The following is a 25,407-nucleotide window of genomic DNA, read 5'->3' as shown; positions in this document are numbered from 1 at the left end:
TCCCTGCTCCGCAGGAAGCCTGCTTCTCCCTCTCCCACTCCCCCTGCTTGTGTACCCTCTCTCGCTCTGTCTCTCTCTGTCAAATAAATAAAATCTTTAAAAAAAAAAAAGAGGTCGTGAACCCCCACTACTGAGTCTCTTATTTATGTAATCATGGCCTCACTAAATTCCGGGTTCACCGAAGGGAATGTAAAAGGAAAAGGAATTAAGGGGCATTTTTAAAAGGCTTTTGTTTTGTGGGTGAGGGGTGGGGGTGTATAATGTTTCCAGGGTAAGGAGGCAGGAAAGGCTATTAATGCCAGTTTATGATTCTTGCCCTGAACAAAATGCTCTCTCAATTGCCCTTGGCTGGAGCTACCTAGGAGGAGGAGGACGGCCGGGCTCGGGTTTGTTCCCCCTAGCAGAAGACCTTGTCGTCTCCCCAAAGGTCCTGGGCAGCTTCAGAGACCAGAAGTCAGAGGCGAGACCTCTAAAGGGCCCGGGCCCTGTGTCGCCAGAGAGGACACAGGCCTCCTTGACCCAAGAAATCCTGCAGAGCCCCCAACAGGCGAACCCTGCGGAAGGAGAGAGTTTCCAAAGCAAAATTCTCTGGCTTGCCCTATGCCGCTTTCGCCGCTAGGAGACGCCTGTAACCCACGTTTGCAGAGAGAGTTCCCGGCTCAAACACAACTGCTACCAAAAAAAAAAAAAAAGGCAGCTCAAGTGTTCCAGTGGATGTAGTGATTATTTACAGGCAAATCTGGCCATCTCTCCACGTTCTCATCTCCACTTCTTGGAAGCTCTGTGGCTCTCAGCGAACGCCCCAAGTGTGCTCAAACTTCATCTACATTTTCAAAACACAAACCCTCTTCCCCAAACAATTTCTGGATCTGCATTGTCATTCAGCCACATGTCTCTCACACGCAAACAGGCGTGCACACGCACGCACACAACAGTGTTTCCAAACGTATAAATGAAAACATTAGAAAATTACCGTCATTTAAAAAATGCTCCAGGGTTCTGATGAGTCAGCTGGAAGAACTCTAAATATTTCATTTCAATCCTGCAGATCTAAAGAAAAAGGGGGGGGGAGGGGTAGAAAGTACAGATGCAGTGCCGTTATTAATATTCAGATACACTATAATCTCCTTTTCATTGATCCACAGGTCCTTTTTATAAACTGCCACTCCATTCTCAGCAGTAGACGCGATGCTAAAATCATTTTAACTGCAGCGGTTTTCTCTTGGCTATGGCCAGTAGTCAATTTACTGCAGCTGAAAAAGGATTAGCCATTTTTGCTGGCATCCTTTCCTTCTAACCGCTCAAAGGCAGGACCCATCTCCATGAAAGAGCCAACGGTGGGGGCACCAGGGCACTAGACATGCACTCGCGGGACTCACAGAGCCGTGCCTCAGTCTCTAACCACGCCCGTGGACACTCGCTCTCCTTAATTCCCTGCCACGAAGAAATCTCAACGTACCTCGGGTTGGGGAAAGGGCTCTCCTTTTCTCGCAGGTTGTGGCGGTGTTACTCTCAGGTCATTCATTACCAGGAAGCCGCAGCGGACCATTCAATACTGTGGCATAAGAAGAAGACTGAACAGGGGCAGCTTTAGTGAATAAACAAACCCCTACAGCCCATTAATTAATATAAAAAATACGCTTTTAAAAATCTTTCTTGGAGAATTGGCATTCATTCCACTCTCTAACACTGAAGAGTTCGCGCTGTATTTTAACTTCACAAGAACTGGATGCATGGATGCGCTGCTTTGCCCCCACGTCACGGCAGTGGGCACTCAACACTCCTCAAGCGCATCCTTCGAGATCAGGGTGTGTGGTTCAGGGCTCCGATGGGGCTTGCACAGACCTGTGCGCCGGGCCAAGGAGGATGGATGTGAGCACCGTAAGTGTGCAAGCGCGTTCGCTGATACCCGCAGCGGCACACACTCGGGCGCCGCATGTGCTCGGCCCCTGCCCACTGACTCATCCTCACCCCTGCCCGTGTTCTCAGTCGCCTTGCTGTTCTCATCCAGAGATCTTGCCTCAAACTGGGCAACAATCGGTGCCCCGGTTTAGCATGGGGGCGGGGAGGGGGATCTCCAAATGTCAGGAAAAGCAGAAAAGAGCCTGAGCGCGCGGCCGCAGCGTAGCACTTGGCCCGGTAAGGCGCAGGGATATCCGAGGCGCCTTGCAGCGCCCAGCGATGCGCAGATGCTAGCGAGTCGGGCGTTAGGCTGGCGTGCTTGAAGGCAGTGCTCAAATGAAACTCTTCAGTCATTGATCAAAGCGCTCGCAGTTCGAACTAGGTCCCCAAGGGAGTTAATCTATTTGGTAAGAATGTCGTGTATATACACTGAGGAAGGGAAGAGACAAGTCTAACGCGTCTGCACATCTATAGTAGCTGCCAGCCCACATCTCTTGGCGTGAATCCCTCGGCTTTTCAGGACCTACCTCCGCCCCACACTCTAACTGCTTCACTCCTTTCCACACAGCCCCTTCAGACCCTCACGCTTAGTTTTTACCCAATCCATATTATATCTCTTAAAAAAAAAATGTCCAATCTCTGCCAGAGCCCCTTAATTAGGTAACCCCTGCAGTTAGTGGCCCCTCTGCAACTTTTCCCCTTCCCGGTGATTTATTTCCACGATCATTAGTAAAGGAAAATACCTTAAAGGAAAAAGAATGTTAGCGTCATTGGAAACCCCGCTCCGGAGAGAGGATACCGCTGCTGTTGCTATTATGTTTTCGCATTTGCTGATGCAAACAGGGGAACCTCTCTATTCCCTCTCCATTACCTGCGGCTGGGGATTGGGAACTTTCCGCAGCAGAGTCCCCAGCTAACGCCTCGGGACCTGCCGGGCTGTTCTCACTCTCACACTCACACTCACCCCGGCCGCCCGCCCGGTCGCGAGTTCCATCCCGCCCCTCCCGGCTGCCGAGTGACGCACATGCTTGACAGCCAGATTGGCCATTTAGCGGTGGCTCGGTGGGTGGTGCTCTTCAGTTATTGGTTGGCAGATTGAGGGCGCTGCGCAAAAACAGAAAAGCGGAGCGCTCGGAGCTCAGAAACTGCCAGCCGAGATCTCAGGCTCTAGGGCTGAAGCAGGAGGAGGGAAAGACTGGAAGGAAGAGAGACAGGTTAGAGGGAAAGAGGCTTGGGAAGAAAACAGCAGGAAAGAAACTGCTCATCACACTTAGAGAGAGGCAAATGATGGTGGAGATGAGGACAGAGACAGACAAAACTATGAAAGCCAAAAAATACAAATAGAGCGAAAGAGGAGAAAATGCCAAGAACATCCATCCGGAGAAATGAAGAGAATGAAAGTTTTATGCTGCAGAGCCGTTCTATGTTTTTCCGGCACAAAATTCTCTTGCTGTTTTTAAGCCCTTTTGCATTTGCCAGCCGTTGACATTGAGGCATGTTCAACGGTGCCAGCAGCGTCTCTTCTTCCTTCTCCTCTTCCTCTTCATCTTCCTCCTCCTCTTCCACCCCCTCCTTCTCCTCCTCCTCCTCCTTTTCCTCCTCCTCCTTCTCCTCCCATCAGCAAGAAGACAAACCGAGGACAGTCTTGAAATATCGAAATTTCCTCCTTGGGATTTGCCAGCGCCGCGTTGCGCCAAGACTGTCGGAATAAAGGACGCTGACTATTGTATTATTATTTTATTAATTGGTCAGTGCGAAGATTACAGATGAGGAAAGGGGACGCCTGTCACCCTTCCTGCGCTAAGATTGAAAAATGAGGCTGAATTGGGGGAAGCCCGAAAATGAAGCAAAAGGAATAGATTTTTAAGGACAGAAAGCCACAGGAGCCCCCCACATAGCGCACTTTTATTTGTATTTTTTTAAGATTTTTTTTCGTGGTGGTGGGGGAGGTGATTGGGTGGCTGGCTGGCTGCGGGAAGCTGCTTCCTTTCCCTTTGGAGATGATTGTGCTATTATTCTTTGCCTTGCTCTGGATGGTGGAAGGAGTCTTTTCCCAGCTTCACTACACAGTGCAGGAGGAGCAGGAACATGGCACTTTCGTGGGGAATATCGCTGAAGATCTGGGCTTGGACATTACAAAACTTTCAGCTCGCAGGTTTCAAACGGTGCCCAACTCGCGGACCCCTTACTTGGACCTCAACCTGGAGACCGGGGTGCTGTACGTGAACGAGAAGATCGACCGCGAGCAAATCTGCAAGCAGAGCCCCTCCTGCGTCCTGCACCTGGAGGTCTTCCTGGAGAACCCCCTCGAGCTGTTCCGGGTGGAGATCGAAGTGCTGGACATCAATGACAACCCCCCCTCCTTCCCGGAGCCGGACCTGACGGTGGAGATCTCTGAGAGCGCTACGCCGGGCACCCGGTTCCCCCTGGAGAGCGCTTTCGACCCAGACGTGGGCACCAACTCCTTGCGCGACTACGAGATAACCCCCAACAGCTACTTCTCCCTGGACGTGCAGACCCAGGGGGATGGCAACCGATTCGCCGAGCTGGTGCTGGAGAAGCCGCTGGACCGAGAGCAGCAAGCGGTGCACCGCTACGTGCTGACCGCGGTGGACGGGGGAGGAGGGGGAGGAGGAGGAGAAGGAGGGGGAGGCGGCGGGGGAGGGGGCCTACCACCCCAACAGCAGCGCACCGGCACTGCCCTACTCACCATCCGAGTGCTGGACTCCAACGACAATGTCCCCGCCTTCGACCAACCCGTCTACACTGTGTCCCTACCAGAGAACTCGCCACCGGGCACGCTTGTAATCCAGCTCAACGCCACAGACCCAGATGAGGGACAGAATGGCGAAGTCGTGTATTCCTTCAGCAGCCACATTTCGCCCAGGGCGCGGGAGCTCTTTGGACTCTCCCCGCGCACCGGCCGACTGGAGGTGAGCGGCGAGCTAGACTATGAAGAGAGCCCGGTGTACCAAGTATACGTACAAGCCAAGGACTTGGGCCCCAACGCCGTGCCCGCGCACTGCAAGGTGCTAGTGCGAGTACTGGATGCTAACGACAACGCGCCAGAGATCAGCTTCAGCACGGTGAAGGAGGCGGTGAGCGAGGGCGCGGCGCCCGGTACAGTAGTGGCCCTGTTTAGCGTGACCGATCGCGACTCAGAGGAAAATGGGCAGGTGCAATGCGAGCTGCTGGGGGATGTGCCGTTCCGCCTCAAGTCTTCCTTTAAGAACTACTATACCATCGTGACCGAGGCCCCCCTGGACCGAGAGGCTGGAGACTCCTACACCCTAACAGTAGTGGCTCGGGACCGGGGTGAGCCGGCGCTCTCCACCAGTAAGTCAATCCAGGTACAAGTGTCAGATGTGAACGACAACGCACCGCGGTTTAGCCAGCCCGTCTACGACGTGTATGTGACCGAGAACAACGTGCCGGGCGCGTACATCTACGCGGTGAGCGCCACAGACCGCGATGAGGGCGCCAACGCCCAGCTAGCCTACTCTATCCTCGAGTGCCAGATCCAGGGCATGAGCGTCTTCACTTACGTGTCCATCAACTCTGAGAACGGCTACTTGTACGCCCTGCGCTCCTTCGACTACGAGCAGCTCAAGGACTTCAGCTTCCAAGTGGAAGCTCGGGACGCCGGCAGCCCCCAGGCTCTGGCTGGTAACGCCACGGTCAACATCCTCATCGTGGATCAGAACGACAATGCCCCTGCCATCGTGGCGCCCCTGCCTGGGCGCAACGGGACTCCAGCGCGCGAGGTGCTGCCCCGGTCGGCGGAGCCGGGTTACCTGCTGACCCGCGTGGCGGCAGTGGACGCAGACGACGGCGAGAACGCCCGGCTCACTTACAGCATTGTGCGGGGCAACGAAATGAACCTCTTCCGCATGGACTGGCGCACCGGGGAACTCCGCACCGCGCGTCGGGTGCCGGCCAAGCGCGACCCCCAGCGGCCTTACGAGCTGGTGATCGAGGTGCGCGACCACGGGCAGCCGCCCCTGTCCTCCACTGCCACGCTGGTGGTGCAGCTGGTGGATGGAGCTGTGGAGCCCCAGGGTGGGGGCGGGGGCGGTAGCGGGGGGCCAGGGGAGCATCAGCGCCCCAGCCGCTCCGGCGGCGGGGAGACCTCGCTGGACCTCACCCTCATTCTCATCATTGCGCTGGGCTCGGTGTCCTTCATATTCCTGCTAGCCATGATCGTGCTTGCCGTGCGTTGCCAAAAAGAGAAGAAGCTCAACATCTACACGTGTCTAGCCAGCGACTGCTGCCTCTGCTGCTGCTGCTGTGGCAGCGGGGGCTCGACCTGCTGTGGCCGCCAAGCCCGGGCGCGCAAGAAGAAACTCAGCAAGTCGGACATTATGCTGGTGCAAAGCTCCAATGTACCCAGTAACCCGGCGCAAGTGCCGGTGGAGGAGTCCGGGGGCTTCGGCTCCCACCACCACAACCAGAATTACTGCTACCAGGTCTGCCTGACCCCTGAGTCCGCCAAGACCGACCTGATGTTCCTTAAGCCCTGCAGCCCTTCACGGAGTACGGACACTGAGCACAACCCCTGTGGGGCTATCGTCACCGGCTACACAGACCAGCAGCCCGACATCATCTCCAACGGAAGCATTTTGTCCAACGAGGTAAGGCTGAAGCGAAAGGACCACCATCTCTCATCTCCTCCATCTGAAAGCCTCCTCTAGCCCGGCCCTTGTATCTCTGGTGCACTGTGTATTTATATTTAGGATACTAACTTATTTGTATCTCTGTGGGGGCAGGAATTGGGGGGAGGCTATCCCACCCCTTCGTATGTAACCTAAATTTCGTGTTGTCCCTAATTTTCTGCGCTCCACCCCTCCACATTTACTTTCATTTCCTCCCCTTGGTGCTTTGCCACCTTGGGCCCTCCTTCTTCCCTCTGGCATCCTTCCTTTAAAATCCTAACCCCTTCTCAGTCCTTTCCCTTCTCAGAAATCTCTGGTAAAGGGAAAAGTGCGCGGGGGAAGCAAGGGAATTGCGATGGAGGGACTTTCTGGTACTGGCAAGGTCTTTTTCTCTTTGCGTTTGTCCCAGACATTAATAAAGTTAATTGTTTGCTTTGTTTATCGATGCTTTCAGTCGCGTGTAAAAGTAAGCTATAGATTGTTTAACTTCGCACAGTTGTCTAAACTCGAATGCATGTTTTAGTGAATAAGTTATCAGATCCTTTTCCTCTGAACTCGGGTTGCAGAAAAGCCTTCAGTTCTGCTCTGGACAGCATTTACAGACGCTCTTGAAGCCCAACGCCCACACAGTGTGAATTTGAATGAAGTTGCTTTGGCACAAACCCCTGTAAGCGTAAACTAACGAAAGGCTTAAACAATTGTTACCTTAAATATATCTTTTAGCTAATAATCACCTTTTGCCACTGTTCTTGATAAATCACTACTGCTGGCTTTCTTCCTCAAAGAATTTGGCTTGTCAATTCCGATTTCTTTTTAAAAGATGGCGAAGTAGCAAAGTTGGAAGGAGGGAGGGAGGGGGAGAACAGAGTTGATTTATGTACAAGAAAGTTGGACCAGAAAAGGTGTGTGGTTGGTGGAGTTGGGGAGGAGAATGCAGAGGGTATTTGGAGAGGGAAAAGTTTGGGGGGGGGTTATGAATTATTTTCTTGGCAGGTTATTTTATTTATTTGAGTCTTAGATATTATTAATTGACTTTAATGAATATTTGTACAGCTCATTTGTATCTTAAGCACATTTTGAAAATAAACAACAAAATAATTCCATAAAATATCCAAACTTTTTGCTTATTGAGCGTGCTGTTTTCTTGTGTCAACCAGTATGCACCTAAACACTTTTTTAGGCCACTGAAAGAAAGATTGCAGAGTATACCTAGGTTGACTCTATTAGGGACAATAGTTTATGAGCCCTAGCTATGAGGTCATTTGCAATCTCTCCTTAAGCGCGCGCGCGCACACACACACACACACACACACACACACACACGTTTAAAATTGGCTTTATATTTTTGCAATGTTTTTTAACCTTTACTGAAAATCTAGACTGAAGTGTCTCTGCATATTGCCCTTCCCTTACCCAGCAATCACTAGGGTGAGGCCTTAGAATAGCTTGAAAATTCATAAAACTGTACACAGTACTTAAATGGGACTCAATCCCTAACCTCAAAAGAAGACTACTAGTTAAGCCATCAGCATTCAAATGCTCTTGATTTATTTATCTTTTTTCTAGACTAAACACCAGCGAGCAGAGCTCAGCTATCTAGTTGACAGACCCCGCCGAGTTAACAGGTATGGACTCTCTTTTTCTCCCCCCTAGCTTGATGTGTGGACAATTTTCTACCTACTACAATTAGGAATTAGGTGTATTATCCAATATTAAAATATAAGATCTCCAGCTAGGTCAGAACATAAATACTGATTATGCTGGGGTTCCTAGACAATACATTAAAAATATGGGTATATTTCATCTATATACAACTTATTGAATATATCTGAATATTTTGTCAGTTTATACTCCTGCACTGCTTCTGATAGTCTCCCTATTCCCAGTGAATACTCTATTTTATGAAAATGATGTACACATAAACATAACCCTAATCATAGAATAATGACTAAAGTGACATGCCTTAAAGGCTCAAAATGACTGCTCTGCTCAGTTTTAAAGAATTAGGCTTAAGGTGATGAAACTAGCTTTCTGCAGAAATAAAGGCGAGAGGTCTATGAATCTGCAGCACCATTGGTGACCATGTGGTGGCAGAAGAATATTTTCTGTGTTTCTTTGCCTTTTTTATTCTAATATTTGCATTTTTGTACTTCTAGTTCTGCATTCCAAGAAGCCGACATAGTAAGCTCTAAGGACAGTGGTCATGGAGACAGTGAACAGGGAGATAGTGATCATGATGCCACCAATCGCGGCCAGTCAGCCGGTAAGTGTGTTCAAAGGGCAATGCTGACTTTTATAGTTTGTTGTTGTTGTTGTTGTTGTTGTTAAAAGTAAATCTAGAAAGAATGATATCCTGGGGAATTTTCTGTAGGTTTAATGGTGGTAAGTCCACAGGAAAATTGTGTGTCATCCTATGTTGCTAATTGTATATTCAAAGAGGATTATAAAAATCTAATGTTCCTTTGGGTAAGGTTAGAGATTTATTGGGAAATATGATAGAATATAAGCTATATCTTCCTTACATAATGTTCTTTAGTGCAATTATATTACATACAAAAACCTATAGATTTATCACCTGATCCAGGCCTCAGTCTTAGTCTTTAGTCAATTAAGGTATTATTAGACTTGTTTATGGATGAGATAACTGAAGATGAATGAAATTGATTGACCTGCCCAAAGTCACAGAGAATAAGTGGATGATTGGAAACTAGAATCCAAATTTCTTCCTTTCGAGAGCAATGCATTTTGCAAGCCACTGACTACTGAATGGGAGAAAGAAAGGTGATTAAAAGTCATGAATAGGCTGAAAGCAGGATTTCCAATGCTGGGTTCTTAGGCTTCAGGTCATTAATAAACGTTTGATAATGTGTATTTTCTCAAGCACCCTAGGTTTCCTCATATTTTCAATAGGGTCCATGACCTGTCAAAAGTTGAACCCCATGTGTATTTGTATATGAGGTTAACAATAGACACAGATGGGGTTGCAATGTGATACATATATTTTACATTGTTTATTTTACTTTTTTCTATATAAATTTAACTGTTAAGTTTTATAGGATGCTGATAACTCTGTTTACTAATCCTTAAAGAAAACACTATTAAAAATAAAATATATACCTTATAATAATGAAAATGATTTCACAATGGTTGGATTTTCTTTCCACTTCATTTGCAATTCAACTAAGAAGAGTGCTTATTTTTTGTTTTGTTTTGTTTTTATTTTTTCTTTTTTGATTGAGTTTTGTGTTTTTCTGACATGTAAAGAAATAGAAAGGCAAATTAACCTTCGTAACTTATAAAAATGTCCATGATTGGGCCATCTCTAGATTCAACTCTGTTCACTTGATTTTAAGCTTTATTTTGGTTAATGATGTAACCACAGAGTGATAAGAGTCCTCATTTTCAAGGTAACCTTGGTCCTAGAGAGCACACATTCCTTAACACACTTGGTGGACCTCTGAATGGTGCCGAGGCAGTGTGTCAAAGGGCAGTACCCGCCCCATGGTCGCCTGGCAGCAGTGGTTAACTCAAGCCTCTCACTTGGCTAATGTGTGCTGTGTCTGAGGCAGCCTTAGCCTTGGGAAACACAGGCAGGAGGAGGGGGGAAAAAGGCTGCTCAAGGGTCTCTTTATATTGCTGCAAGTCATTAATATGCAGACCTAATGAGACTTGAGAACTGCCAAGAATCCCCGGAGGTCCCTGCCCCTTGCGGGCCTTCACGCTAAGTGAACAGAGCATCTATTTAGTGTCTGGGAACCTGACAACAAACCAGATCTTGCCAGAAGTTTATATTTGAGTACAAAGTCCCTTTCATTTTTGGCCTATATATGGCATATGATTTATCGTTATCTTTAAAAAGCTGTACGTTTAGAATTGCTCATTCCTATTCATTTTTCATGGTGTCTAATTTAAGTTAGCCTTTTAAAACTTTTAAAACAAAATGTTTAATATTAAAATAGTATCTGCTGCATGTATCCTTGGGTGCATTTTATTCTTTTCCCACTCCCCCACCCTCTGCTTTGTTTTTTTCTGTAGCACTCCAGTCTCAATGAACATTTCAATTAGTTTAGTCCCTCAGACATAATGAGCTATAATAACCTAACCAAAGAAAGAGAAACGAATAAACATCTGCAAAAAGTGCTAAATTTGGAAGATGGATGGGAACAGAGTCTTATCAATGTGCCTTCCCAGTAGCTATTTTATTTCTCAGGGACTCAATGTTGCCATTTTTGGTAATGTTTCTTTAGAATTATTTGAGATGTCAAAGCATTAAAAGGAAAATTAAAATGCCAAACTGTGTTCTGGAAAACATTTTTAAAAAGCAAGGCAGTTTGTATTTTTCTTTATCAATGGCAAAAATTTTTCCCTATCTTTACATTCTTAGATGTGAAAACTATTACAGAATGCATTTATTTTTGTATTTCATTGGCAGTTCTAGGGCAGCTGAAATGTACTGAGCACAGTAATTGCTGTTTGAGAATTGTAATGACACACTTGTATTAAGATGTAATCTCACCTTTGTGTGCTGAATTGCAATCAGATTTAATATGTCTAATTTTATTGTAAGAATGATTTTGAAGTGTTTTCTTAAGTATAAAGCCCTAAATACAGAGAATTGAAATGCATTTACTTGATGACTTTCTCCAGTTCATACTGATGTTGTGTACTGTAAACTTCATAGCAAGTAGCTATATTTCCTAAAAGTTAAACCCATTTCAGGTGAATAAGTACATCTGTTTTATATTCTTGTAAAGCCAGGTATCGATAACTTTCCAATTTTGTAATATTTAGGAAATATTATTCACAGCACATCTATTTCCAGGTTTAGGATATGGGAAAAAAAATCATACCAATAAGCAAATCTTACTCAGCCAGTTTTTAGGGGGAGAACACCAGCTTATCAAGGAAAAATAATACTAGAAAGACATAGACCCTGAATTCTGTCCTTCAGTCTGTACCTCATTCCATATTACATTATATACAATATTGAGCTTAGTGCTTCACCTGTTTAAACTTCCTAATTTTTTATTTATTCTCAATTCCTTTTTCTATGTTAGCATTACTTTGTATTCATTTATTTAGATATGCTTTCTATTTATTCTTCTGTGAATAGTTTTCTTTTTTGTTCTTTCTCCCCTACCCCCCTTGCTTTTCTCCTTTCTAAGCCATTTGCCGTCACCAGTCTTGCTCATAGAAGGGCTTTAAACACGGAGGCAGCTGCACAGAGAATCACATAAGCTTTTTCAGTTTTCTACTGCACCTGGCTCCATGTGTGAAATTCTTCGGCTTGACCACTGCTCTGTGGCATTTTCTTTCCATAGCCTTGTCAAGGTGCTTTCCGTTTTTTTCAGTGCACTATTGATGTATTGGTCAGATATGGCAGAAGTCCAGGGAGATGTGGTAAATATATGCATAAACCATCACAGGAGGAAGATCCGATTAATCACAGCTTAAATAGCCAAAAAAAGAGTCAAAGGAAACTTAAAAAAATAGTTTCAATTTTGTTTAGTATATCGTTAGATTAAAAGATCTTTTATTTCTGATTTGCCATACTGATACAAAAATTTTAGTTGTGTATTCTTAAACATTTTAACATTATTGTAGGTAGTCTAAGGAGATATATTTAGTTGTAAGAATTTTTTTGCCTCGTTTATTAAATATTTGCAATGTGCATACTCCTGGAATTATCAGTTCATTTTTAATAATTGTGACTTCATAAAAAACATACTGAAGAAGATAACCCTAATAAGTGATTCTGTTAATGTTACTTGTTATAGTTTACCTGAAAATTGTTAAGTCGCTCCTTCTTGTAAATTTTTCTTTCAGTTACAAGGAAACTTAGCTTCTAAGTGTGTTTATTTTTTAACTAATTATTGAGATTGATACATGATACATGGTCAAAATTTGCCTATACGTAAAAAAAAATGTGATTTGAATTGTCAGTATCTTCAAACTAGTAGATAAAGTATATCATGAAATGTGTTCAGCCATTGCACAACTACTATAATATCAACAAGACAATTTTTGATTTATTGTAAGTTCAAATTTCCCTTTCCTAACTCCAGTGAGAATTTAGATACTGGCAGATTAGCATCTGGACTTATAAATTGAATTTTCATTATGGTTTGCAAAAGCTTATTCAGGTTTCTGGTGAAAATCTAAACTACAAATTGATATTACAGAAAGATTTATAATTGGAAAAATATATGACAAAATATTAGAGAAATTGGAGAAAAACAAACATTTTGAATAAGTAGGGAGAAATTTTGATGTACATGTTTTGATTTTTAAATGAGTGAATCATGTTGATAAATATCTGGCTATGAGCTGTATTTTCCTAAAAATTATAGCAACTTTTGTGGTTGTAATGAACCTTTCTCCATTTTTTGGTGCTAAGTGGTTAAAGGAGGATTGGAAATTTCTTCAAAAAATTAAATATTGATTTTCTTTAAAATTAATTTATCAAGTTATGAAAAATTAAACATTTTTTATGAAGCCTGAATAAAAAGTGAAGCATTTTTTATGAAGGTGCATGAGGAAGAAATGTACCTATAATATTATATTATTACATTCATCAGAAAACAACACAATTTGAATACAATTATAATATTTTTGAAATCACAATTTGTTCTCAGTGGTAATATCACTGGCTCTGACTCAAACAAGTTACTTGCTGGTTAAAAAATATGTATTTTAAAACTTCTCTAAATATATCTTTGCATAACAGGCAGTCTATCACATCAGCTGTCATGCCTTGTAGAACAGATTATTTCTGAGAAGTTGGAAAAATAAATAACTAGGAGAAGAAATTTCAAATTTATATATATATATATATATATATATATATATATATATATATATATATTCAGATATTTCTTAGAAAATACCAAAACTTCAAAACTGAGGTTTGGCCTGTATTTTTCTGCTGTACAAATATCACAGGTTCTATGGTAAGGACATTTGAATAAGAAAAACTAAAAATTAAGTTAAATTTATTTTCTCTTGGGCCTTCAATTTGAGCTATTAAAAATTTCCAAGAAAAATGCATTTTAATATGTCGCCTGCCCTATAATACCTAGCATTCCTGTACATCATATAGTCATTTATCATAACAAAACTTAAATATACTTCTGCTTATTTGGTCATTAAATAGTATATTTAATGGGCCTGGAGATAATTGAAAAAAGGTAAAATACTGTTAGTCTTTAGTGACTCCCTGACATGAGGACTGGTAATAGGATCATTTATCTGGTTCTCAAACTATATATCTAAAAGGCAAATGATTTGAAATATATTGATGTACTATTTGTTATTTTTCTTCTAATTTTGTTTCTATGTCTGATATTTTTTTCCTCATGAGAAATCGGTATGCTTGCATTATCAGTAAAACTGGTGAATTATATTCATGCACAATTTGTGACACCATAACTCTCATTCTGGTTATATAAAGCTGTTTGTTACTACTATGGGAATCACACTTTAAAAGGACTAGGGGTGCGTGGGTGGCTCAGTTGGTTAGGCGACTGCCTTCGGCTCAGGTCATGATCCTGGAGTCCCGGGATCGAGTCCCGCATCGGGCTCCCTGCTCAGCGGGGAGTCTGCTTCTCCCTCTGACCCTCCCCCTCTCATGTGCTCTCTCTCTCTCTCATTCTCTCTCTCTCAAATAAATAAATAAAATCTTAAAAAAAAGGACTAGTTCATAAATTTATTAAGAATATTATTTCCAAGTGTTTTCTTCCTTCTGTCAAGTAAAATTGTTCTTCCAACAAAAACTTTATCATATTTCTCATTTTTTTGTTATGCGTATGACATATTTTCTGCACAGGTTCTCAACTCATGAGAACTTGATTGCATCATCTAAGGGGATTTTAACTCACTTCTAATAACTAAAGAAGCCGAAAACTGGAAAACCATTAACTTCAAGAGAAGAAAATGGGCGCAACTGAATATGTACTATCTATAAAAACAAGTTCTATTGAAAGCATCTTCTAACATAATCAAACAGCATCTTAATAACGTTGAAAGACTAGTTTATTAAAATTTTTCTATGAGAGATTATCATATTTAAAAATATGAGAGTCCTTGGGTACCGGTGCTCGAAAAGATGTGAAAGATTATTAATGGTCCCATGTAGTATGTTTAAAATGATATTTATCAGTCATGTGAGGAAAATTGCATTTATTCCAAATTTTGCATTATATACCCATCTTTGTTAGGGTCTAATAATGCAGTTCAATCTTAGTATTTGAATTAATTCCACCAACTTTAAATTTTATGCCTTGAATTTAATTTTCAAACAAATAATTGCTCATAATATTTTGACGTTTAACAGTAGTTTCATTTATCAAAAAAGTCTTTTTTTCTCTATCACACTGCAAATAGAGAGCATTTCTAGTAAAGTATTCAAAATACAGGGGCACCTGGGTGGCTCAGTCATTAAGCATCTGCCTTAGGCGCAGGTCATGATCTCAGGATCCTGGAATGGAGCCCCGCATCAGGCTCCCTTCTCAGCGGGAAGCCTGCTTCTCCCTCTCCCACTCCCCCTGCTTGTGTTTCCCCTCTCACTGTGTCTCTCTCTGTCAAATAAATTAATAAAATCTAAAACAAAACAAAACAAAACTATAAATCTCTCTGGTTCTATAGCTTCTACCTACCTGGTATGTCAGTGTGTATCAGGGACATTTTCCTTCCCTTACTCTTTTTCTTTCTACTTATCTCCTTGAAGAAATAGGATAAAAAAACTGAGCTATTCTGGTGTCTAGAAAAACGTTGACATGTTTTACATGCTTTCTTAGTCTGGTTCCTTATCCTGGTTTCAGCTCACGTTTAAGATCCTCAACAGTTCACTGATCAGTAATTTATTTCCAGGCTTATGCATGACAATTATCAATGGAACATTATAATCGAAGTCAGACTCGGCATTATACATAGTTTAATTTAAAATAAAAATGTCATAAAGTGAGATTAATATATGATAAGAAGCTTCATTTTATTTCTTTAAACATAATTTACATAATTAACTGTTCTGAACTCCAAAATGCTTGTGGATAATCTAGAAGATTAATACTCTGAAAAAAATCTTTTCTGTATTTTATATATGCGGATATTAACATATACACACAAACAGGTAAAGCAGTTTGTGACACAATGCCATCAGGACTTTATAAACTAAAACTGACTCAAGAGTTCAAATCATGCATGGTATTTATAAGAAGAAACAATCAGGTGGGTTCATTAAATAAATATTAGTCTGTCAATTAAAAAAAAGAAATTCATGCTCATGCATCTGAGAGTTCCTGTTATACAGAGGAATCATACTCAAATTACTTTAAATTAATCCTGTTTAAAAACATGCACAATAAATGTGTTAGTATGTTTAGAAAAATATTAAAATGTGATTTGGGTTTATGTGCTTGTTTTTCTGAGTAGGGGTAGTTATCAAAATGAATATCAAGAAGTCTCCTGTAATGCTCAAAAATTGTTATGCTTTGCTTAAGAAACTGAACTTTCTTGAGTCATAATCAGATAATGTTGAATGGTCTTGTCAATCTGTGGGAGACAATAAAACTTGAAGATGTCATTTGAAATCTTCATATTCTCGGATTAATAGGGAAACAGTTCTGTGTTGACTAGGACAAGTGTTTTCCAATATGGAACAAGTAATAAGGTATTTGTCAATAGTATCTGCAGCTGACTCACATTACACTTGATTACCTTGGTTTCACTAATTACAGTCATTTGTTCTGGGTTTGTCTGCAGTGATAAATGATAAGGGGTTTGTAGTAATATGGGCTACCAGAATGTCATTGACATATACCTTTTAGGGTCATTTTCTGAGAACCCGAGAAAGCATGCTCTTGACCACTCAAGAAATGTTTCATTCTTGATATTTATTGGTTTATCAATATGTGTGCCGTATTTGTGTTGAACTTCACTTTTTGTTTCATGTCCAGATTTCATAATCTAAATACCATCATTTGTGCTTCGCATAGTTCTAATGTTTTTGTCTCTAAGGAAAAAAAAATGTTGGATGCCTTATCATCATTAGAAATTACAGATTGATTATAAAGGCTTTACACTTTGCATTTGTCTCTATTATGAATTTCACCAGAGATTTTTTAAAAATATTCATTATTTTTCTACTCACCATTCCCTAGTTATTTAAATAATTTAGAGCCAGAACTTTTTCCCAATACTCTGAGAATTTTAGAAACATCTTCCTCAGGGTCCTCTTTGCTAGAAGTCTAACTCTTTGGAAAATAGTACAAAGACATTTTTGGTTCCTGTGAGGTTAAGGCAAGAAAACTTTTGCGAAGCACATTCACCCAGCACTCTTTATGCCACCTGTAATCTCTCACATTAGCAAAACCTGAATCTGTAGTTTCTCTTTTTATCTGCTTACAGGCATGGATCTCTTCTCCAACTGCACTGAGGAATGCAAAGCCCTGGGCCACTCAGATCGGTGCTGGATGCCTTCTTTTGTCCCCGCTGATGGACGCCAGGCTGCTGATTATCGCAGCAATCTTCATGTTCCTGGCATGGACTCTGTTCCAGACACCGAGGTGTTTGAAACTCCAGAAGCCCAGCCTGGGGCGGAGAGGTCTTTCTCCACCTTTGGCAAAGAGAAGGCCCTTCACAGCACTCTGGAGAGGAAGGAGCTGGATGGACTGCTGTCTAATACACGAGCGCCTTACAAACCACCATATTTGAGTAAGTATTACATAAAAGGCTTTATCAAAGTATTTCCTTTGAGGGAATAAGTTCAACATGCCATTCTTCTTAGTAAAAATAGAGTTCAGGTTGTTTTCAGAAACAAAGATAAAAGTGACTCTCGGATGCAGGCAGCATTTTACTATGGAAAAATGAATATACTCAACAGGAAGACAGGTTCCTGTGTTAGGACATGGTTGTTGACAACAATCAAACGTAACTTTTGATGCTGAAAACATTTTTTAAATGTACTTCATATTTCCTTTGAATATTGCTCTCTTGCTGACTTGATTTCCATGTGTTTTGAAGGGCTTAATTAAGATGGAAAAACATCTCTTGACACTTGAGTCACTGGGAGATTTCATTTTTTTATTGATGCCAGCATTATCGCATAATCATCCTTTTTCCATAGTGACATTAAGCATTTTAGGCTAAATTAGGAAATCAGTGCAGCCATCACTTTGACCATTCAACGCAGTTTAGTAATATGTTCATATGGAGTAAGTCTCTGACCAGAATCAGAGGAACTATGTGATGGAAACATATAAATAAAGCAATATTCTTCATTTACTTCATTTACTTAAAATAACATGTTCTTCTAACATGGAGACATTGAAAATGGTACTCAGCTCTCTCAATATTGGGACCACATTTTGTAAGTGCATTATTTTATGCAACCACTGTGAAAATAAAAATGCTTAGAGATTCTGTAGTGTATTTCCTTTGAGGATCTTGGTGATGAAATTATATTCTCTGCTACATAGTTATGTTTTCCATTTAGTTAATGGATAAATACCACTGACAATTCAATAGTTTGGTCAAACCATATAAACTAATATTTGATGAGAAGGAAACTCATTAAAAACTCAGTCAAAAGATGACTTTTATCTTGTATAGGAAATCCAGCATATCTGACGTTTTCTTTCTTTCATTTTCTAGTATAAAAAAATCATGGAATCATAAGCTAGAAACAAAAATGAGACAGAATGCAGATGTATCATTTCTTTTATGATTTATGGAGTAGGAGGGAAATAGGAAAAAATGCTGAAAGGAAAGAAAAAAAACTAGAAGAACATATATTTTAGCTCTTATGAATGTAAATATGAAAGGCATGGTTTGAATGCATTGAGGACAAGACTACTATTCTAGACATTGATAATACAAGTCAACAAGTGTCCTGTGAATAAAGGAATGGATCTGCCATTGGATATATACATTGTCATCACTGTTGCCATCCAACAGTGATTAAACTGTTTTATGAAGGATTGCCTTCAACTTTTCATATTACTTAGAAATACCATTACCCCTGCGTGTTGTAGTATTTTAGCTTTTCAGAACCAAATAATTGCTCCTGTCTATTAGCTATTGATATTTGTTTTGCTTTATCTTTTGAAGATTAAAATACATTTTTATCTTCAAATATAAATACAAGGAGAGCACATATACTTAAGGGAAGTATTGAAATGTCTAACATAATAACTATGATGAAATTTGAACGCTAAAGTCCTAAAGTTTAGCTCACACATCTACACATATTAGTGATTGAAAATAGCCTAAAATAGTTATATGTGTTGCTAGAAATCAAAGAATGCATATATTATTTAATTAAGAAGTTAAGATTTATTTCCGTAATCAGATATGGTAGAATAAATTAGTTTTTAAGAACTTTTTTTTTTTTCCCTGTGTTAACCAGCTGACACCACTCAAACTTTAGGGTTTGGGATAAAGTGTGACCTGGGTGCAAAATAAGCCCAAATATAAGTATTTTGTTGTTTTTACTTATACCATCCTTAGCTCTTCATAAAACTTCAACTTTTAGTGTTTAATGTTATCTTAGACTCAAACAATTATCTTTAAAATTACATCATGGTTCTGATTTAATAGACACAGGCAATTTTACAGTTAACTTGATAGTATAAACTACAAATAAAAAACATCCCTGACCATTTTGCCCTCCAAATTCACCTGATGATGGTTGTTAACACTTGTACTATTTATCATCAGGAATGGAAATATTCTCACCTTCTAAATTGAAAAGCATGTCACTTACATAATTAAACTAAAAACTTGGCACCTATAACCTGTTTTTAATCAGAATGTTTAAATAATTATTGGGGTAGTAATTTTCTTTTGCTGAACATGCATTTAGTTCTTTAGTGGACATAATGTTTATTTAATGTTAAGAAAGTAGTTGTATATTTTTTTTTGTAGAGCTCTAAAAATAAAGCCTAATGAAGCTACCACTGTCATTTATAAAATGATCAGGAAATGGTAATATGCTTAATAATACAGATGAGATCATTGTCTCTACCCAAGAACTTCCCATTTCTATACTTCTGATTGCTAAATTTAAAATTAAAAATCGCAAGAAACCAACTTCTACACAAAAGTACTTGTATGCACGTGTTAAAAAACAAGTAGTTTGTGTTTCTTTTTGTATGCCCAAATACAACTATGTTTCCTTTTTTTTAATGTGTAAGAAAAGATCCATGAAGAGTATGGATGATGCATTTAGTGAAATGAAAGTTATTTTTTAAATCGGTAATAATTTTGAAAACGTCTATTCAAACTCGTCAGTCATGAGTACTTTATGAGCATGCTTGTTCTTATTTTTGTTATAATACTGTAGTTTGTTAATGCTGTGATAAATACCAAAGGAATACCCGGAAAGATTGAAGAAATAAATTTAAACATGCAGAATATGATCATATTCAAAACTCAATCTTTAGATTTATCTTAAGATACTAATGAATTTTAGCATAAATAAATTTACCTTTTTCAGAGAAATAAAAAATACTAAAATATCACCTTAACTTTTAATAAAAAATAATCACTGTTTTTGACACTTATTAAAATGAAACATGAAAAAAATTATTACCTAGAGTTTAAAAATAATACCACATTTTATCATGAAGAGTACAAGAATTTCTTTAGTATTATAGACCTCTTATTTGAAATAAGTCTTTCAAATGACAAAACATTATACAGAAAACAATCTGGATAGTCTCAGCAAATAAGTAGCATAAAAATAATTTATGTTTCAGAATATAATTGATAACAGCTATATTACTAAGATAATTTAGAAAAACCCAATAGTTAAAACAATATCTTAAATATTACTTTGCAGTCATACTTACTTATGATTTTGGCTTCATATTTTAAATATCATCGCTTGTGACTTTTGTCAGTAAATAAGCATGTCTTTTGGCTCGAATCAGCATAAGCATACAGTGGTAAAGATGTAAGGTTTAATTTTTTGGAAACTCATTGATTTCTTTTTTTTTAATTTTATTTCATTAGGTTATGTTAATCACCATATATTACATCATTAGTTTTTGATGTAGTGTTCCATGATTCATTGTGTATAACACCCAGTGCTCCATGCAGTACGTGCCCTTTAATACCCATCACCAGGCTAACCCATTTCCCACCCCCTCCCCTCTAGAACCCTCAGTTTGTTTCTCAGAGTCCATAGTCTCTCATGGTTCGTCTCCCCCTCCGATATCCCCCCCTTCATTTTTCCTTTCCTACTATCTTCTTTTTTTTAACATATAATGTGTTATTTGTTTCAGAGGTATAGGTCTGTGATTCATCAGTCTTACACTATTCACAGTGCTAACCATAGCACATACCCTCCCCAATGTCTATCACCCAGCCACCCCATCCCTCCCACCCCCATCACTGCTTTCTTGTCAATAAACCTAATCAGTTCCTAAAAATTGACAGCAGTCAAAAAACAAATAACCAATGAAATTTCATCTAAAATATATTTGTGAAAATCTTTCTTTCATTTATTTAAAGTGTCATACAATAATAAATTATATTGAATGACATGAATAAATACATTGACATAATAATTTTTTAAACCCTAAATCCATGAAATTTTCTAGACTCATAAGACTGTAGGGAACCCTTTACTGAAGTGTCATGGTCCATCCTTTGTTCACATTACACAACATTTAGACTAGTCCATATATGCAAAAAATTGCTAGTTGTCTCCTTACCTAATTTTATTTTGCCTACTTTTTGAGTCATTTTGAAACTTCAGTTTAACTCAATCTTAACACAAGAAAAGATGTCAGAACTTTGAAACATTCCATTTGAAAATTGCTGAAACTTTACCTAGACATTTTTCAGTAAACCTCATTTTGAGAAAATTCTTTTGGGCATCTATATTATTTCTACGGTGCACTTCAAGTTTTCAGTTGATTGAAATTGTAGAGCATGTTTTGTTTAGACACATCTCTTTCCATCCCTTCATTATCTCAATCTGCCTTCTGTGAGTTTTCGTAATTTGTTGAACTCAGTAGTGTGGTAAGAACATACGTAAGATTCAAAATAAAACCACTTTTCTTATTGGTACACATTACTCTTGTATTTATGAATCCTTGTATATGTTTTTTCTGGGATTTCTATATTCCTGTTATGTCATAAACATAACATCCATTTATCAAATAATAAAGTCCATAAATAAGCATTATTATACATGGCCATTTAAACATTTCTCTCATAGGTCCATACATCACTAAATGAATGGACATTTTTTTTCAGGATATTTTTTTCCTAGTACATATGTTAATTTCTGTTCCCTTTTTCTCCAAGTTGTGTTACTTTTTTATAATATCCTGTTTCTGAGACTTTTGCTTCTCTCACTTTTCTTTATAAGAATAGCTCTAGATTTGTGAACCTAACTTTCTCACTTTTTTAGTTTAAACCTTTGTGACAAATCTCTGGTCTTTGAATCACACCAGTCCTTCTGTTTTCCATTAAATTCCTTTGTTTAGTAATTAAGAATTGATCTCTCATAATCAATATAGTTGACTCACCGAAGCTCTGTGAGCAGGAAATAAATGATAACTCAGGGCCAGAAAAAACCCCAACCAACTCCAGGTCATATTCTCTGTATATCTACTGTTAGATTTAATGTTCACTGAATTTTATGATATTTTACCTCTTTGAAAAATGATAATCTATTCACAATTTGTATCATTACTCGAGTTAGCTGATGCAGCAGCTGCCTGGAAACTTCCAGTAACTCCAGATAACTGAGATATAATCATATTATCTTATTTCCTCTGTAGTTGTTCAGTAATGGTCTACCTCAATTAATATGACTTCAAGTGAAAGCTATAAAAATCTTTCTTAGGTGAATCTTCATTTTACATCTATACATCTGACTTTTTCTGTAGGCAATTTGTTTTTCACTTATTCAGACATCAGCGCTTCTCAGTGACTTAGGACATGTCATTTAAAATTTGTGCCCTTGGGTGCATTGGAACTGGTTGGTATCCAGTACTCTCTTGGCGTATTTAGACTTATTACCCAGCTATGCATATTATAAATGCTAAATAATTATGTGATAAAAAATGAATGAATGGCTGAATGAGTGTTTTTAAAGTATCTTTAATGCGGTCGTTATTCTTTCATTTACACACGCGTCTGCATAGTTTTTTTTTTTTTTTAATCCTTAGGCAAACTTTCTTTTCTTCAAATTTTTAAAATATATTTTAAATTAGTTATATTTCTCTCGTGCTATTACCTACAAAGTTTTTATAAGGGGAAGGAGATCGTAAACTCTTTCAAAATATTGATATGCCCATAACCAGGGTGCTTTGTAAAATATGATGGAGTTTTTCAATACCTTGAGACTTTAAACACCTTTTGATTCATTCTAAGAACTCATATTCTAAAAAGGTGTTAAATTTGTTTCATACTTGTTAACTCTCCTAGAATTTTAAATACTCCTCTTTCTTACCAGATCTTTGAGATAATCTTTCCTTGACATATTTTATTTACTAGCAGCTTTCATAGTTTAGGTCTTATCTTTCACTTGTTTGTAAAGCTAATAGGTATAAATTTTCACCTAGTATAGTCCCTTATTTTTCTTATATAATTCCCATGTAGGAATTATTTATTTGCATGTTACTAATTATATTTTTGAACTGACAGATACATAGCTAAATAAAAATATATATTTAAGGCTATATAGAGAAGACTTAATTGATAAAAGTAATTTATATCTTTATTCAATATTTTGCACTCCTTAGTATATGAGTCTCCATCTACCTTATTAAAGCAGTTTATTTCATGCATACTTTGCATTTTATTGAGCTACCATTTAGCATATTAATATTATTTATATACCTCATTTTATATTACAGATCATTTCCATCCTCTTTCTTATTTTGTACATTGGAAGTAAATCCATATAAGCACTTGTCCGTCATGTGAGCCTAACAAAGGAAGATTATCAATTAAAATATAAATAGAATTATTCAATGAAAAGGATTATCTACTTGGGATTTTTTTCCTGCCTCATCATGCTGAAGATGTATGGGTCAAAATTTAAATGCATTAAGTTATAAAGATATTGTAAAGAAGTCTGGAATATACAAATTCAATTGCTTATAAATATCATTAAACATTATTCAATACTCAATGTGCCAGACATTTTTTGGGTGAGTCTGTGTTTTCTAAAGTCCTTTTAATAGGAATTAGATAGCATCATTTAGACACTATAGCTTGGAAACTGTTTTGGACTGTAAGGTTCATTGTTCAAGATTAAGTAATACTATCAAATTAGGACTAAGCTCAGCATAATGGGAGTAAATTTAGTGTTTCCCAAAGTATAATAAAAATCTTGGAAGTTCTATATCGAGGTCCAATAAGACTCCCTAATTACTGCATTAGTGGCCCCTAATTACCTACATCAATTTAAGTGAGGAGAGTACGGGGGATTTGAAAACATTGAATCCCAAATGTAATTACATACAAAAGGATATGGATAAGGACAAATTATAAGCTAGAAATTTTCACAGGTGAAAATCAGGGTTTTATTTCTGAAACTTCCATCGATACATTATATGACATTATGTTTGTACTACCTAGGCACATACCATTTTCTTTCTCATAGAGATACCTTTCTTTTAACTGTGAAGATTGAAAAGACTATATGTGAATTTAATTTCAATGAAATTTCCATAATCTGTACAGTCGAATGTTATTAAATTATCAGTGACAGCTTTTAAGTCATTGAATTCAACAAGTGATTGCAAACATATTTTCTGTGTTCTTTTTCATGATTCTGTCATATGGATACATTTGTGTATATACATATCCCATATAGAAGCATTATATTTTAATTTAATTTAATTTAATTTTTAATTATATCTGTCAATTACCAGAGGAGAAACAGAGCATGATTATTTAACTAATGGCTACTTCATCATCAGAAGCTATTAAACCTGAGAATATAGTGTTTTTTGAGAAACAGATAAGTGACGTAATCAATTTTGGTCTGTTTCTTTATTTTTTAAGGCACTGATTGTACTTTTAGAGGACCAGTTCACACTGCGTATTATAGCAAAATTAATGCTACAGTGACACTGTAGAGGAAATAGATGTCTGTATTCTGAGGAAAACATTATTGTTACTGTTTGTAAAAATGTTGTAATAAGTAAGACTTTTTTCCTCTTTTCATGTTGCTATTAGACAGAATCCTACACTAGATTCCAATATTACCTGTGTTGGATATTTAATGGTGTTTTTTACACGTACTAGAAAAGTGAGTTAGTTTGTCGTCAAGTGGTCTAAGGTTCATATTTATACCAATAATGATATTTCAGCTGAAAGTTGGATAAAGACTGCATTATTCATAAAAAGCATAGTTGTAAATATTTTTTGTTAAAATTTTCAAAACAATGTCTCCAAGCCCAGGAGAAATACGTAGATAAAATCAGTATCAAATGTATATTTCTTGAGTTAAATTTTGAATCACCCTGGATAAAGAAATAGCCATAGTGAAGGGATTCCTTTCTATCTCACTAAAACATATCATTGGGTTTTGTCTCAAAGTGCAACACATGGTAGAAAGTTCTGAGTCAGCAATGGCAACAGTATATAAAGTGTACATAATAAGTTGTCTTGATGGGATATACTTGAAGGTGTATATAAGATACAATATTTCCCATGTAGTTTTAATCAAAATAGTGTTAGGAATAGGTCCATAGGTATGAAGGTAAATGTTATAGTTTAACTGTTGTTATTGTTTCATTCTTAGAAAATGTATAGAAAATCTGGAGGCTGACCTGTAAAAAAATTAATATAAATTTATTGTGCTCTTTCTGCCCCACTCTTAATAAAT

At 38.6% G+C, this 25,407-nt stretch overlaps 1 protein-coding gene across 1 annotated transcript; it reads left to right on the top strand.

Moving 5' to 3' along the window:
- The first annotated feature begins 3,902 nt into the window (after positions 1-3,902).
- PCDH10 (protocadherin 10) lies at positions 3,903-23,466 on the top strand. The gene is made up of 5 exons (XM_028102366.2): positions 3,903-6,533; positions 8,121-8,179; positions 8,711-8,817; positions 16,959-17,264; positions 23,426-23,466. Exons 1-5 carry the CDS (start codon positions 3,903-3,905, stop codon positions 23,464-23,466), a joined length of 3,144 nt encoding a protein of 1,047 aa, XP_027958167.1.
- Positions 23,467-25,407: the final 1,941 nt, after the last annotated feature.

Source organism: Eumetopias jubatus, unplaced genomic scaffold (genome assembly GCF_037043125.1).
Source record: "Eumetopias jubatus isolate StellerSeaLion01/CBP00866 unplaced genomic scaffold, mEumJub1_p1.0 scaffold_2, whole genome shotgun sequence".
NCBI lineage: Eukaryota > Metazoa > Chordata > Mammalia > Carnivora > Otariidae > Eumetopias > Eumetopias jubatus.
This window is presented reverse-complemented; position numbering and strand designations above follow the sequence as displayed.